The 17616-nt window shown below is 42.6% G+C and overlaps 2 protein-coding genes across 10 annotated transcripts in view; both read right to left on the reverse strand.

Moving 5' to 3' along the window:
- Nucleotides 1-307: 307 nt before the first annotated feature.
- rerea (arginine-glutamic acid dipeptide (RE) repeats a) overlaps nt 308-17616 on the reverse strand; it is a 626626-nt gene continuing 609317 nt past the window's right edge. For 6 of the 9 annotated variants that reach the window (XM_038773781.1, XM_038773783.1, XM_038773777.1 and 3 more), the window contains 4 exons: nt 8569-8715; nt 8174-8351; nt 4956-5021; nt 308-2678 (listed from right to left, as the gene is read on the reverse strand). In XM_038773781.1, the coding sequence (XP_038629709.1) occupies nt 4973-5021; nt 8174-8351; nt 8569-8715 (374 nt within the window). In that variant the 3' untranslated portion in view covers nt 308-2678; nt 4956-4972. Of the gene's footprint in view, nt 2679-4922; nt 5022-8173; nt 8352-8568; nt 8716-17616 lie in introns of all 9 variants that reach the window. The other 3 variants (XR_005457454.1, XM_038773780.1, XM_038773782.1) reach the window with 3 other exon arrangements.
- On the reverse strand, nt 9042-10204 carry LOC119950888 (40S ribosomal protein S29-like). The gene has a single exon (XM_038773785.1). It carries the CDS (start codon nt 9227-9229, stop codon nt 9059-9061), a length of 171 nt encoding a protein of 56 aa, XP_038629713.1. The 5' UTR covers nt 9230-10204; the 3' UTR covers nt 9042-9058.

The following is a 17616-nucleotide window of genomic DNA, read 5'->3' on the forward strand; positions in this document are numbered from 1 at the left end:
CTGACCACTCTGGTTGAATTAATTGTTGGTATCCTCACCAAACCTCGAGTGGTGCTTCCAGACTCGAGATCTGGAATTCCCTCTCAAACGCCACCCTTCTCCTTTAAGATCCCTTTGGTAAAACAAACTCTCTGATCAGGCTTTAAGTCAGCCATCCCAATGTCTCCATTCTTACTTGTGTTGGTCAACTTAACCTAGTGTCTTTCACATGTAGAAATGAAATTAATTGGTGGGCCTACTGGAAAACAGTGAGAAGTGAGCTGGCATTTTGAATCTAGTAGAGTTTGGTAGTCAAATGAAACGTGAACACTGTTGCGCCGTTTGGTTTATTTAAGTCACAAATATCTCAAAAATTACAAAATACTCAAATGGAGAAAAGACAGGACTCACAATCTTTGCTTCTACTTTTTGTTTACATTGTGTTATCCCATGGCAAACTACTATTATATACATTAAGCTTCAAGATATATATAAATTTAGCATCAGAATGTACATTCTGCTAATGCTGCAGTGAAATAAGAAGCTGGACCATTGACAACATTAAACATTATACTTCGGAAAACACAAAAAAGCAAAATAAAAACTTGAACCTTTGTGTCACTATCCAGGGTGTGAGCACACCATATAGCTCTTTCTTTTAATTAAACACAGTCCTATGACAGTGAACACCACATAACAGTCTACAATGGCAAATATACAGTCCTTGACAAAATCAAGGGGAAAGACAGATACGCACCATCAGGAAACCAGTTACCCAGTGCAGACATCAGCCAGACTCTCTGCATTCAGCCTCTGAAAACATGTGATAGTTTCAATGATAAAATGTAATGCTCAAACTTACAAAAATTTTTTAAAGAGTGATACTTTCAGTTGTTTAAAGATATAGAAACGTGATTGACAAAGAGTAAAGCCCTGATCTTAAATGAACGTTTTTTTACTGACAGGTTTCCAGCTCTGTTTTCTGGTATCTCAGCTACCCAAACTGTGGGCACCAGACATTGGTGCATCATGGTTAAGCTTGACTACTTGTTGCTACTTTTAAGTAAAAATTAATATAAATTTCCACAACGTAATTACGAGCCCAAAACTAAAATGGATGCTATGATACACACTATAAAAGGGACTTCAAAACTGAATGTTTTTGATCGGCTATCATTATTCTTTAGTTCGACAGCTTTTCAGAACATTTAGCCCAGGAGTAGAAGGATTTTCCCATCAGTGAGCACCAGCCCTTGTTCCAACTCATGCTCACCTCTTGGAAGCTTTGCCACCAAGGGAGAAGTGTACACACATGTGTACAACTTACCTCTACAGTGAGGACGACTGAGCTGCTCACATGCTCATCAACGACCTTCACTTAACTGACGTGGTACTGATAGGTGTGGGGTTACAACCAAGAATAATGACAGAAGTTCAGTTTATATTTTTGGTCCGGTTATCGGTTCCCCTCAAACTTTATAACTCCTGTTTGTGAAAATGACTTGTGACACTTTAATGCCCTTGATTCTGTTGCCTAATTATGGGTCGTCGGCCCCCGTATAACAAAATAAGTTGACAAGCAAAAAAATTAGCATGATGCCACAGATATGTGCAATATTTTAATGCATATTTAGTGAAAGCAAAAATCCTGGATGTTATGTTAAATGCAAGTATAAAAGTAGCTTATTTGTTCTTAATGAGTTTTTAAAAAATAATATTAAATCAAAGAATTATCACTATAAAATTGAGATAAAAGATTCAATCATTGCTTAAATATTTTGGATACTGAAAATGTTTTTAATGATTGGAAACGAAAGTCTAAATTTCTTTCATGCTGTTGGCAAGAGATCAGTCTAGTAATAGTCTGCATTGTTGACCAACATGGTATGGGATGCCCAAACCCAGTGATGGTAAAATACTATTTATGTAGCCTTTTATTATGTTAATTAAAATCTATGTTGACGTTTGTCTGGACCACAGTCCCTGCAACCTTTTGATGCATGCCATTGCTACTAGACACATTAAAAAAAACCACTCCATTTCAGAGGAAACATGACCATACAGCTAACGTCTCCTTTAATTAAAGGAGGTGAAGCTGCTTAAAACACTTACTTTGCAATCTGTTATCCAATTTGAAATCCACAACTAATCCTTTACGTATAAGGTTAATTTTCTTTATTTACAAACTCAAAAGCCATGCCATAGTTTTGACTTTTCTTTAAAATTATGAGGGTATCCTACATATTATTTAAGGAATCATATAATGTACTGTAGTACTCATACTCTGAATTTAAAATCTGTTCACTTTATTTTGTCGTTTTAATTGGGTTGCATTGTGCAGTGACCGTTTGAAACCCGGTCTAGTACCGATACAAGAACATCTGGAAACCACAGCTCAATGTGCATTTCCGACTGCCATACTATCAAATGCAATGTCGTGCTGAGATCTAGAGCCAGCCTCAAATGATCCCCTCCAAAGATGAATATTATAAAATAAAATCATTCAATCCTTTTTTTTGGGGGGTGGGGGGTGGGGAGGGGAGGGCTGGGAATCTTTTCAGGAAGATCTCCTTTTATCATTCTTGCAGGACGTCAGAGCTCCTTCCAAAGTACTTGGCCGAGCGACCCTCGCCGCTGTGAGTGAGCCGTCCATATGGTTCAGGAGTTAAAGTGGCTTGTCACTCTCTTTTTTCAGCCGGCTGCAAGAGAAACAAAAGGGCACTTGTGAAAATAAACACTTTTGGATTTAAAAAAAAAACCTTCAGATGTGTTCGGCTTAAAATGAGAGGGTATGTTTTACTCGCTTACCTTTACTTAAAAAACAAACAAGCTGGAAAACACCATCAAATTCAATACAAGTTGGACAAGAATGGCTTTTGTTTTATTGTTCTGACATGCTGGGTTCATTTGGCCCAGACAAGCTCTATACCTATAGGCCAAATTGGACACTACATACATTTCAACAACAAAAAAATTGATAACCCACGGTTTCACAAAGACACACCCATTGAACGGAATAATGCAGCTTTCCCACTCTGACAAGGCCAGAACACATCGTGTGCATTAGCAGGCTCCATCCATTGCTGCCTGACTCAGAGGAAGCTGCGTGGCTAGGTTCATGCAGATACATTCCATGACCTCTTCTTCCTGAATTTTCTGATAAAGCACTGCTGGGAATTTGTTGGCTTTTACAAGTTGTAGTGGGAACAGGTGCAAGCTAGTCTGTCCTTCAAGCCTGGCTGATCTACACCTCAAGCCCATTTATCTGCCGTTGTTCAATACCCTTCATACCCTCACCTAGAAAAAAACCTCAGTTAATTGTATGTCAATTCATCCAGGTTCCACAGCCTTTTGTGGTGTGGGGGGAGGGGTGAGAAGGAGGAGGGGGGGAAAGTTTCATTGCTCCTTTGAGTGGATAAGTGCTTCCTCATTTTACATCTAAATGGCTAAACGATGCTTCCTTGTTCTGAATTTCCTCACGAAAGGAAATAGTTTAGTGGTATTTACTCCATTAAATCCCTTTATCATTTTGAACACCTTGATTAGATTATCCCTCAATTTTCTAAACGACATTTTGTATGCAACTAAACCTATAAGCCCTGGTATAAGTGTGACAAATCTCTTCTGCAATCTCTCCAAAACGAATGGACCATTATGCCCCAAACTGAAAATCGCTTATTGTCACGAGTAGGCTTCAATGAAGTTACTGTGAAAAGCCCCTAGTCGCCCACATTCCGGCGCCTGTTTCGGGGAGGCTGGTACGGGAATTGAACCCACACTGCTGGCCTGCCTCGGTCTGCTTTAAAAGCCAGCTATTTAGCCCTGTGCTAAACCCGCCCCTGTAACTGAATGTATTACTCCAACTGCAGCCTGAACAAAGCTGTGTACGACTGAAGCATGACTCCTTCACTTTTGTCATCCATTTCCGTGAGATAAAAGCCGTCATCTTTCAAACGCACAACCTCTACCACCTAGAAGGACAAGGGCAGCAGATACATGGGAACCCCACCGCCTGCAGGTTCCCCTCCAAACCACACACCACCCTGACTTGGAAATATATCGCTGTTCCTTCACTGTCGCTGGATCAGATTTCGGGAACTTTCCCCGCCAACACCGTGGATGTATCAACACCGCATGGACTGCGACGGTTCCAGAAGGCAGAAGGTGGGGAATAAATGCTGGCCTCGCCAGTGATGCTCACATCTCAAGAACAGATAAAATTCTATTAGTCCTCTTGATTATTTTCTGGACATGTGCACGAGCTTTCAGCAATTTGTGCAGATGGACACCAAGATTTCTCGACTCCTCAATGCTTTTTCAAGAAAATACCCTGATTTGTCTTGCGCTGATTCAAAGTGGATTGCCGTACAGTTCCACCCAGTAAGCTCCATTTTCTATCTTTTATCCAACTCGCGGACGGGTGGCATCCGTTTCTAGCTTTGTACAGTTAAGGAGACAATTTTCTCACCTACACCCCTCACCAATTCATTTCGCCAAAGCACAACACTCCTGCTGCTGAAACCATCCTAAATTAGCAGCTACTACACCAGTGACTGGAGAGTGAGCAGAGTTCGCAACAACGCCCTTAAGAAAATGTTTGAGAGAGAATGTAATGGAAATCATTCAAAAATGGCATGAGAAGAAAGTAAACACAGACATGCAAATGTCATTGCCGTAGATTAAAAAGGTCCTTAGTTTCAAAAATTTAACGCAGCACAAGGGTGTTTTAGCACAAATACGTCTGCGCTGTTTTCGTGCTAGGCACTGTTTTAAGATTTGCATTATCTAATGGTTCGAGGCACTTGAGGCACTTTTTTTTGGCATGCTGCATATTTAGCAGAATTTTTAGGGGCTACTTTCAAAATCAAAAACACAAATGGCAAGTTTTCACCATGCTAATTTTTTGAAACAAGTCCAATATCTGATGAGAGTAAGTCACTTACAAGTTTTGTTGCAATCTAATGAGAAGTCTTTACCTCACAGAGTTCACAAGTCAGTGTTTATGGGTACATAAACGGATGCAGCTAGGGTTTCCACCTTGCCTAATATTGAAAGGAATGAAGAGTTGGATGAGAAAATGTCTGCATCAAGCTTTTCTTTAGTCGTTTCTGATTTTCTCCCCTTTCAATCCTCAAGGTGCTGGCCACGAAGACCATTATCACCCTGGCCAGACCAGCACACTTTAGGGACTGACGCTTCCTGATTTCTGTGGGCTAGTATCTCGCCACTTGGCGCAATTGTCCAATATATGTTAAATTCTCTCTGATGGCGCTCCTGTGAAGAATTTTGAGATGCTCAAAGCATTATATAAATGCAAGCTGTTCTTGAATCACTGCTGGGGGGGGGGGGGGGGGGGGGGGGGGGTGGCATTCTTTAACGAGGCGGTGTCAGGATGATGGACCAATCATCTTGTACTGAGATGAGAGGAATTTCTTTACTCAAAGGGTGTGAATCTTTCGAACACTACCTCAGGTTGTGGATTCTCCATTATCGAATATATTTAAGGCCGAGATGGTCAGATTTCTGGTCTCTCAGGGAATGGGTAGCCGACAGGAAAGTGGAATTGATGCCAGAAATCAGCTATGGTCGTATTGAATGGCAGAGGAGGCTCAAGACCTGTAAGGTCTACACCTGGTCTTATTTCCTATGTTAAGGGAACATTTAATAATATGACATCTGTAAATGCCATATTTTGCTTTATAACGTCTCTGTGAAGTGTATTGGGATGTTTTATGTTACGGGCACTATATAAATACAGGTTACCGTTGTAAATTACTGGGCTAACAGAATGGTGCCCAAATATAGAATGTTTAGATCTGCTTAGTCTGATTCATGACATTTCCTAACCAGTGTATTTTTCTTTTGGCAAGGACCAGGTTTGTCTGACATAAATAGGATGACTTTCTGAATGATTAAAGTGAAACATGACTTCTTCTAAACCCGTGAATGGGCACGTGAATGGTATTGTTAAGAAGAAACCAAAGAAATGGCACTAAGGAGCCCTAGGTTATTACCCGGCAAAGCATTGAGGTGACTTTGCTGTTTTAATAGAGAGCTTAAAAACTCGGATAATTTTGAGTTTCATCATTATCTTCACAAACCCTTAGGAAACCATATATCGTTACGAAGACTGGCGGCCACTGGCTAAACTTTGGTGAATTATCTAACAGTTTTTGGTGACAGTTTTGTTGTGTGTTTCTGGAAAGCAGAGGGGAGAATTAATCATCGTAGCAGAAAAATAAAGGTTACACATTAACAAAACTATTACAATTTTCATGGGCTGCTAAACTCAGTATTTTTAGTACACAAGAATTTTAAATGAACTGTTATTTGCTGTATCTATGCACAGTGAGGTACAGTTGAGTAACACTTCCAATTTACAGGGCTTATATTTTCAAACGCTCATTATTTCATGTTGGTTTAGATCGTGACCTCTGTAGAGCGACAGTGTTCTGTCATATTACTCTGTACAGTAGCACTACCAGTGAATGTTGCAAAATGCAAGGAATTTCATCCTCCACTACTGGCATTCTCACTGAAGGTTGGTGAACAATGAAATTAGTATTTTTGATAAATGCTCAGCAAATTATGAGAAGGAGGAGGGGGTGGGGGAGATTTCCTGCCCTGATTTGTGTTTACTTGCCTCTCATCTTGAAACAGGAGTTAAATTTTCAATCTGTTCATTTTTTTTTTAATTTAAAAAAGGTTTTAAAATACTGCATAATAAAATAAAATTCACGCTGGATCTGCCATAATCCGGGAAAAGTCAGTGCCAAAACACAGTGCCAAAAATGACAGTGCTAAAAACACCAAATGCACCAACACCTTTCGACCTGATCCAAAACAGTAAATAAAAAAAGATTTGCATGTCTATTCATTTGGAATAAGAACATATGAATTCCTTAAGGCCGGTATCACCATCAACGTGTAAGTTCACGGTTTTAGGGGAACAGTAATCCAGAGACCCGGATTATTGCTCTGGAGACATGAGTTCAAATTCCACCAAGACAACTGGGGGAATTTAAATTCAAATAACTAGCAAATCTGCAAAAAATAAAATTAATAGTCTCATTAAATATGATCATGAAACTACTGGATTGTCATAAAACCCATCTGGTGTAGAATCACAGAACAGTTACAATACAGAAGGATGCCATTTGGCCAGTCGTTTCTGTGCTAGTTTTCCGAATGAGCAATGGACCGACCGAGTGCCATGCACTCCGCACTCTCCCTGCAACATCGGACATTCTTCTTCTTCTTCATCAGGTAGTAATCCAAATCCCTCTCGACTGCCTTGATTGAACCTACCTCTATTAGACACTTCTGTTCACTGCCATACTTCAAGGGTGGAAATCAGGCACCCTTACCTGGTCTGGCCTAGATGTGACTCCAGATGTACAGAAATGTGGTCGACTCTTATTGGCCTTTGAAGTGGCCTAGCAAGCCTCCAGTTGTATAAAACCGCTACAGATAGCACTGTGGGTGTACCCACAGCCTGTAGCAACTCAAGAAGGTAGCTCATGCACAATTAGGGACAGGCATAAAAGCTGGGCTCGCTAGTAATGCTCACATCCCAAGAACAAATTTTTTAAAAAGTGTGCCAGAATGAAAAAAACCCAAACGTTCATATACATTTGAAGGTAGCCATGAGGTGGAGATGCCGGCGTTGGACTGGGGTGAGCACAGGAAGAAGTCTTACAACACCAGGTTAAAAGTCCAACATGTTCGTTTCAAACACTAGCTTTCGGAGCACTGCTCCTTCATCATTCACCTGAGGAAGGAGCAGTGCTCCGAAAGCTAGTGTTTGAAACAAACATGTTGGACTTTAACCTGGTGTTGTAAGACTTCTTACTATAAATTTGAAGGCAGTGAATTCTTGCTGGCCCACATTCATACACTATTCATACAATAGGATATTCTTCTGGAAGAAATGCTGAGGGCAACTGCTCCAACTGAGAAATTATAGACACAAATGAGCATCCCCATGGCACAAGTTCACCTGTTCCATTGGGCTGCTGAGGTCAGATTTTGCTTTTTTAACATGCACCAACAATCAGGATTCAGATTCAAAAACTGAAGTAAAGCTGCGGAAGGCCAGATCATCTCGAGTTGGCTGACTTTGAATGAGTGAAACTTAAGGATATCTACTTCAAAGTGAAATACTGCAACCGGAGCAAGATCCCATTATTCCTACCTGTAATAGTCTTCTTGCCCAGGAAGGGGACCTCCGTGCATATGGTGATGACCGTGTAGCCACTGCTGTTCCATTGCTAGTCTCTGTAGTTCTGCTGACTGAGCGTGCATTGCCTGTAGTTGGTGTGCTGCTGACATTGGGGCTGGAATAGCACCAGGCAGGTCTCTGTATGGCCCACCTGAAAGCAAGATGTCATGATAATTGCATAGAATAAATAGAAAAATAAATTAAAATGTACCACCTATTTGAATCATATGTACATGTGCGCTCATTAATAAGGTTCCATCACAGTTTAAAGAATTTGTCTATAATAAAAATATATGCACAACCTCACAACATATTAACACGGAATGACCAGGGGGAATTAATTTACTTGAACGCCTGCATTTTCTTACCAAAGACGGGATGATGCCTGAGCATTTCGTGTTCATGTGGAGCCTGGGTCAACAGGGGGTTAGGTATTGCACCCGGTGGGTAGGGAAAACGAGCCAAATGTGGCCCAGCTGCTAGAGGATCCACCAATGGATGCACACCTCCTGAACCTAGTTATAAAGCAAACAGAAAAACATTTTGAAACTACAGCAGAATAAACTCAGGCAACAGGATAATGAACTGTACTATCTTTATCTTCTAAATCAGTGCAACAGATCATAGAGCTGAAAATGAGGTTTTGAATGTTCAAACTTAGATCATCTTCTTCCCCGGCTACTGACTCAGGCTGAAACAGGCCATATGCAAGCATGACTTGATTCTTTAAAAAAAAAATGACAATTACATTTTATTTACAAAAATGGAGCATCACAAAAGTTTGCTTCTTCCAGGGGGAGGTCAGAATTGTTTGACAAATGCTCAATTTCCATTTTGCACTCTTGCTCCTTTTGTAATTTAGTCCAGCTTGACGAAGCCGATGTCTTTAGCGTATTGTCTGAAGCACTGGCGGCACATGTTGAGGCCGTATTTCCAGATCAGGCCGCGTCGGTTCGCACAGACTCGGCATGAACGGCAGCCCTGACCGAATTTCCTGGGGTGAGACCAGTAAAGCTGCTGATGACCCATAGCGGCCAGACACAGAAAGCGCGTGACTTGATTCTATCAGTCACCAAGATAACCGACTTCCACCTGGTTTCTGCCTATTCCTCTGCTAAAACCCTTGTACACGATATTGTCTTTCATCTTAGGCAGTCCCTCGGGGTCAAGAATAACTTGCATCCACACTGAAAATGGAACGACTCGGGGGAATTACAATGATATTGTACCGGTAAGATGTGTAACAATCTTTGTTGGCCTCCCATCCTGCGTGACTCATAAACTCAACCTCATCTAGTTTAGATATTCTAAACCCCATTTACTGAAGACAGCTATTTTTACTCATCATCATAAGCTCCCTAACCCCCAGTGCATCAAATTCAATATCCTTGAGGTATTGGTCTCGGCCCTTGGTACAAGATTCAATTTTATGGCCAAAGTCCTGCGTCCGATGACCTGAACGTGGGCTGGGTCGTTTTTAGGGTATTCCTAAACAGACCATTATGATCCATAGAAGTGAGGGACCCCATGCCTACCTGAGGCTTTTCCCCAAGTCTAATTTTTTTCATTCATGGAATTAGGCCAGCATTTATTGCCCATCCTGTACTGCCCTTGAGATGCTGCTACATCGACTGCTGAAACCGCGGCATCCTGTGTGGAGAAGGATTTTGACCCAGCAATGATGAAGGAATGGTGACTTGTTTCTGAATCAGGGTGGGGTGTGACTGACACAGGAACCTGGAGGTGGTGGTGTTCCCATGTGCCTCTTGCCCTTGTACATCTACGTGCTAGAGGTCACAGATTCGGAAGGTGGCGTCGAAGCAGCTTTGGTCAGTTGTTGCCGTGCATCGTGTAGATGATACACACTGCAGTTGTGGTTCACCAGTGGAGGAGGGATTGAATGATTCAGGTGATGGATAGGGTCCTCACCGAGTGGGCATTATCACACTGCTGCATGCCCTATGTTACAACATTGATTATACTTCACAAATATATCACAGGCTGTAAAGCATGTTGGGACAAAAGCACAATATAAATGCAAGTTTTTTCTTTGCTCAAGTTAACCCTAGTGGAGCTATTAATGAGTGCTCAGCAAAAACAAATGTTGCAAATAAGGTGTTGGAAAATTCTAATGCAAGGCTAAAAGATTTTTTTAAATGTCTTAGTATCCCAAAATAAATGTTTTCCATCTGACGTTATAAATTGGGAGTATCTTCCTCTAAAGTAGCAAACCAGCTGTTGAATATCTCAAGTGGAACTGTATTGGACATAAATGTTAGAATTGTGAATCTGGTATACGAAAGAGAGCTGAAGGTCAACAGTGTTTCAATTTTAACAAATCCACAAATTATGTCTGCATAAGTAGTCAATCAATATTCCTTTATATCTCCACAGTTACCTAATGATTTAAAAATCCAAACCTATAGAATTAATATTCACGATGTTTTATTGACTGATGGTCACATTGTAAAAGAACTGGATTCATACTTTCCAGGTCACTTTGGGCTGCAGCTGAAATGATTCTCCAGGTGAGAAATGTTCACCAATGCTACCTATCAAGAAACTGTGGCTTTAAAATCACACCGACCTCCTAAGTACCCTCACTTTCAGAAATAACACACAATTCAAACTTCCAACTGGAATCATGAATTTGGGAAGCCTCAGGCCTCAATGTCCCCCACGTGCCAGGCAAACGTTTCCCAAGGTTGGAAAATTGATGTTTCTTTTTGGGATTTGGACCCGACATTTGGACCAGAGACTGGTGAAAGGAGGTGGTACTGGGGAATGTTATTGTGCTCGAGAAAAGATAGATCCAGAATGGGCCACGTAAAACCCAAGTGATGTGCCAGTGCACTTTTAACTTGAAGAAAATGCAACAGGATGGTCCAATCAGGAGACAGATGATTACGAAGTTCTCAATTACTGAAAGCGAAATACTGATGAAAAAACAGACATTGAAGTGCAAAGTAATAATCCTATTTAAAAATAGCATCAGAGGGGGCAGCACGGTGGTGCAGTGGGTTAGCCCTGCTGCCTCATGGCGCCGAGGTCCCAGGTTCGATCCCGGCTCTAGGTCACTGTCCATGTGGAGTTTGCACATTCTCCCTGTGTCTGTGTGGGTTTCGCCCCCACAACCCAAAGATGTGCAGGGTAGGTGGATTGGCCACACTAAATTCCCCCTTAGGTGGAAAAACTGAATTGGGTACTCTAAATTTGATTTAAAAAAATAAATAGCATCAGAGACACTTTACACTACATTGGTGTGGTTAGAGTTCTTGCATAATGATGCTATTGTTCCATGGTGCCAAGGATCCTGGCCCTGGGACCTTGTCGGTGTGGAGTTTCCACATTCTCCCCATGTCTGCATGGATCTCACCCCAACCCAAAGATGTGCAGGGCTGGTTAATTGGCCACAATAAATTGCACCTTAATTGTCTATGGTTCCATGAGTATGTCCTCTGTATTTTTGGTACTATTTATAAAATATAGATCTCTGGCAAGTGCTGTAATAGGTTAGCAAGCTATCCTGTCATCTGACCATGCACTTCTAAAATTAGCTATTTTTTGGCCTTCCACCACACGTTCTCCTGTTTCCTCTCAAATTATTCTGTGCTGTGAATGATAGGCCATCGTTCCTCGTTAACTTGTCATTCCTCCAACTCTGTTGCTAGTTGATATCAATGATAGTCTACCTCACCATCTAAGCCTAGATACCCCTTTTCTTATGATCAACTTCTTTCAATTGCATGCCCCCTCCCACAACGCACAATCTTCCTAGTATATTGGATGAATCATTACATCTTGATTACAAACACGAAAATTGATAGCACTTTGAAATTCTGTTCTATTTCAATTCTTCTGCAAGGTTCTTCATGTCTTTTGAAAATGTAACCAACACCTCACTTTTTATATTTGCTGTTCTACCCACTCATATTATCTGCTAAAATTCTTGGCTTCTCCAACCACTTTGATCTCAAATTGAACTCTCATACCCAAATACGTTATCAAATCGGCTTTTAAAAATCTCAGCTTCTGTTCTTGTATTAATTTTGTACAAAAGACCTGTTTATTCCTCCTGTATGTTGAAAAGCTCTAATGTCTCTCACGTTCCTTGACAGGTTATATTAGGTTAACGTGAAAAGCAATCCCTTTTTTCAATCTCTCTCTTCTCCCATTTCATATGTCCCAATTTCTTCTTATTTTATGTTATGACCAGTGCTCCTTTGAGATTTCCTGCTTCAATTCTTTAAATTTTAAAATACTACAAGCCCTTCCTATAGTTATGACTTACTCAAATCAAGTAATCACACTGTTACATACAAATTAGGAGCAGTAGTAGGCCACTTGGCCCTTTGAGACTGCTCCGCTATTCAGTCAGATTGTAACCTCAACTCCACATTCCCGGCTATCCCTGACAACCTAGCATCTTCATAACATTCCCGCCTACCCCCGACAACCTACCATCGCCTTGCTTATCAAGAAACTATCTACCTCAGTCTTCAAAGGCTCTTGCTTCATTACTTTTCAGGAAGAGTTCCAAAGACTCTCAACACCCTGCGAGAAAAGATTCCTCCACATCCCTATCCTAAATGGGCAACCCCTTATTTTTAAACAGCGGCCCCTAGTATTATTTTCCCAGAAGAGGAGACATCGCTTCCATATTCACTTTGACAAGGCCCCTCAGGATCTTGATGTTTCAATCAAGTTGCCTTTTACTCTCGAAACTCCAGCTGATACAAGAGTAACCTGTCCCCACAACATTTTGCCCATTCCAGGTATTAGTTTAGTAAATCTGCTCTGAACTATCCCAACATATTTACATCCTTCCTCAAACACAGTACTCAAAATGTGGTCTCCCCAGTACCCTGTATAACTCAAGCTTAACCTCCCAACCGTTGTACTGAAATCCCTTTGGAATAAATGATAACATTCCTTTAACTTTCCTAATTACCTGCTATACCTGCATACTAGCCTTTGGTGATTCATGCACTAGGACACCCAGATCCTTCTGCATCTCAGAGATCTGCAACCTCTCACCATTTAGATAATATGCTAATTTTTTATTCTTCCTGCCAAAATGGGACAATTTTCCACTTCCCCACATTATACTCAATTTGCCAAGTCTTTGCCTCTATCTCTTACTCTATCTATATCCCTTTGTAGCCAGCCATTATCTTTTATACATCTTATGATCCTACCTTTCTTTGTGTCACCTGCAAATTTAGCAATCTTACTTTCACTTTCCGTGGATTTCTGGCTTTCTGTCTTCGCTTTCAATAAAGAATACGTTTGCTATTTTTCAATCTAATGGAACCTTCCCCAAATCTAGGGAATTTTGATAAATTAACACCAATGCACCAATGTCCCACTAGCCACTTTTTCTGAGATCCTAGGACGAAGTCCATCAGGACCTGGGCACTTCAGTTCACACCTCCATCAATTTTCTCACTACTTCTTCCCTGGTGATTGTAATTTTCCCCAAGTTCCTCTCTCCCTTCTGCCTCCTGATTTACAGCTGTTTCTGAAATGTTAGTTGTATTCTCCACAGTGAAAACTGATGTAATATACCGGTTCAATTCATCTGCAACCTCCTTAGTTCCAATTATTAATTCCCCAGACTCATTTTTTAGAACTATTGCTCACTCCTTTCTATCGAAAATATCTATAGAAACTCTTTCTCCTATCATAAGTGAAATCCGTGGTCTTACTTCAGGAGGGGCAGTTTTGTACTGCAGTTAAATCAACCTCAAGGGCATCTCATCAGTCACATGGATCCCTGGCAGGTGGGAAATCTAAAACAGCTCAGTTAATTGCAAAGCAATGAAAAGGCTAACAAAGCATCGGGCCATTCTGCAGATTAAATTTATTTAGTTGTCTTTTATTTTAAGTGCTAATATGTTCACCAAAATATATTAAACGCCATGATTGGCAAAGGGAGAATATCTGTTATAATTGCAAGTTTCCCCAGTGTTGGCTGCAACATCTCACTCACAATTAAAATGCTTCCTCTTGTGCCCTTTGTGTGTTTCATCATTCTTTGTTTTTAAAAAAAGGAGGTAGTCATTTAATCAAATTTATTTACTCGTCCCCTTTTGTTACATTTAATATATCGTGTTTACAAAGAGCAAGGAACCACAATAAGTTTTCCAGATTTCTTTCTCCCCATAATCATTGGAAAGGGTAGATCCAAATTAAAATTAAGAAAATGGTTGATCTAAATTCACAGTTGCTCAGCTGAAATGCACTTTCCTCCCACTCGTCCCGAAAGACAAGCTGTTAGGTAATTTGGACATATTGAATTTCCCCTCTATGTACCCGAACAGGTGCCGGAATGTGGCGACTAGGAGCTTTTCACAGTAACTTGATTACAGTGTAAGCCTACTCTGACAATAAGGGTTATTATTATTATAACAAAAGTGGCTACTTATGTGGAAGTACTCGCTGAAAAGTGCAAAGGGGAAAGAAAAAGGCTTGCATTAATATTGTGCTTTTCCCAACCATTAATGTGTGGTCAACGTTGCAATGTAAAAAAATGTGCCAGCCAATCTGCGCACAGCAAGCTCCCAAAGACAGCCCTGTGATAATCTATTTAGAGATAGCGGATATATGATCGTCACCGATCATTCGGGACTTGAGAAGTTTCTTCATCTAAAAATTTGTGAATCTTCAGAATTCTCTCAACCAGACGGTTGTGGATGCTCCAGTGTTGAATACACTGAGATGGACAGAGTTTTGGTCTCTCAGGGAATTATTTTTATTTATTTTTTAAAAACGCATTGTATTCAAACTTGTATGAAAGTAGGTTACAGCAAATAAACACCCCGGGAAACATCACTCTTCCCAACAATCAACTGTACAGATTTTTTTCCTTTTTCACGGCCCCACCCCGGCGACGAACAGATCCTCAAACGGTCACAAACATCCCCCACCTTTTCTCAAACTCCCCTGCTGAGCCCCTTAACTCATACTTTATCTTTTCTAACCGCAGGAATTCATACAGGTCACCCAACCAAGCTGCTACGCCCGGTGGCGATGCCGACCGCCACTCCAGCAAAATTCGCCGCCGTACAATCAGAGAGGCAAAGGCCACGACATCGGCCTTCCTCCTCTCCATGAGCTCCAGCTTCTCTGAAACCCCAAATATCGCCACCAAAGGGTCCGAGTGCACCTCCTCCTCCACTATCCTGGCTAAGACCGCAAACACTCCCGCCCAGAAACTTCTCAATTTTTCACAACCCCAAAACACGTGCGCATGATTCGCTGGCCCCCGCCCACACCTCTCACACTCATCTGTTACCCCCTGAAAGAACCCACTCATTCTCGCCCGAGGCATATGCACCACCTTAAACTGCATCAGGCTCATCCTTGCACAAGAGGAGGTCCCGTTTACCCTTCGCAGTGCCTCACTCCATACTCCCCAATTGATCTCCATTCCCAACCCCGCTTCCCATTTCTCCCTGATCTTCACCACCCGCTCGCCTCCCTGCCCCCCCAGCCATTTATATATATCCCCAATTCTTCCCTCCCCTTCCACATCCGGAAGCAGCAGTCGCTCAGCAGGGTGTATCCCGGCAATCTAGGGAACCCCTTCCAGACCTTTGGGGCAAAGTCCCTAACCGGTAGATACCAGAACTCACTACCCCTCGGCAGCTCGACCCTCTCCCTTAGCTCCTCCAGACTGGCAAACCCTTCCTCCAAATACAAATCCCTCACCTCCTGTATACACTATCGACCCCCCCCCCCCCGGCTCAAACCCATGATTCTCGCACAGCGGCATTAGCACCAACATCCGTAATACCCTAAAATGCCTCCACAGCTGATTCCATATCTTCACCGTAGACTGCACCACTGGGCTCCCTGAATACCTACTCAGAGCCACTGGCAACGCTGCCATCACCACAGCCCTCAAACTAGACCCCTTACAGGATTCCTCCTCCATCCTAACCCACTCTACCCATTCTCCTTCCCACCACCGCCGCACCTTGTCCACATTCACCGCCCAATAATAATGAAGCAAGTTTGGCAATGCCAACCCCTCCTGCTGCCTCTGCAGCAGGGTCCTCCCCACCCGTGGCACCTTCCCCGCCCATACAAAGTCAGAGATGATTGTGTCCACTTTCCGAAAAAAGGCCTTTGGTATGAAGATCGGGAGAGCCTGAAAGATAAACAAGAACCTCGACAGAATATTCATTTTCACCACTTGGACCCTCCCCGCCAACGTTAAGTGCAGTGTATCCCGCCTCTTAAGATCCTCCCTGGCCTCCTCCACCAGCTTCGTTAAGTTCTACTTATGGAGCCCCGTCCATTCCCTCGCTAACTAAATCCCCAAGTACCTAAACCTATCCCTCGCTACCGTAAGTGGCATCCCCCCTAAATTAGCCCGCTGCGTCAGCTCATTCACCGGGAATACCTCACTTTTCCCTACATTCAGCTTGTATCCCAAGAACCCTCCAAACCTCCCCAGCAGGCCCATAATCCTTCCCGTACTCTCCAACGGATCCGAAACATACAGCAAGAGGTCATCGGCAATGAGCGACACCCGTTGCTCCCTCTGTCCGCTCATTATCCCCTGCCACTCTGCCGACCCCCTGAGAGCCATCGCCAATGGCTCTATGGCCAGCGCAAAGCCCTCCTTTCCTTATTCGCACAAACCGTAAATGAGACAATTTCTCCACGGACCGCTGCATTCAGTGCTTCTCAAAAAATGCCCGCCGACACCTTCCCATTCTGATTGAACTCCACATAATCCCTAATCGTCCACCGCACCTGATCACAAAACCTCCATCCGCCAACAACCCCGACTCAAACCTTCACCCCGGCCTCTGCTCTCATCCCGTACTGAACTGAATATCCAGCCAGTGGGGTGCATGGTCCAAGACAACTATCCCCGCAAACTCTGCCCCCTCCACCCCAATCAAAATCTCCCGACTCACTACAAAATAATCAATCCTCGAATACACCTTATAGTCGTGTGAAAAGAAAGAATACTCCCTTCCCCCTGGGTTCTGAAAGCGCCATGGATCCACCATAACCAACCTCTCCATAAACCCCCCCCCCCCCAGCTCCCTTGCCATTCGTACCCTACCTATCAACCTGGGGCTTGATCTATCCACCCTCGGCTCCAGGACACAGATAAAATCTCCTCCCGTGAACATCTGGTACGTGGCCAAATCCGGGATTGCTGCCAGCAACCCCTTCATAAAACCCACATCATTCCAATTTGGGGCATACACATTTACCAAACTACCGGTGCCCCTTCCAATACCCCACTCGCAATCACATATCTCCCCCACCTGGATCCCTCACCTCCTTCGCACTCACGAATCCCATTTTTTTGCTCATTAAAATCGCCACACCCCTTGATTTCAAATCAAACCCCGAGTGAAAAACCTGCCCGACCCACCTCTTCCTTAACC

This window comes from Scyliorhinus canicula, chromosome 16, assembly GCF_902713615.1.
Source record: "Scyliorhinus canicula chromosome 16, sScyCan1.1, whole genome shotgun sequence".
NCBI classification, from domain to species: Eukaryota; Metazoa; Chordata; class Chondrichthyes; order Carcharhiniformes; family Scyliorhinidae; genus Scyliorhinus; species Scyliorhinus canicula.

Bases quoted from the DNA above. Each gene is read 5' to 3' on its own strand.
- LOC119950888 (XM_038773785.1), bottom strand. From the start codon at position 9,229: ATGGGTCATCAGCAGCTTTACTGGTCTCACCCCAGGAAATTCGGTCAG.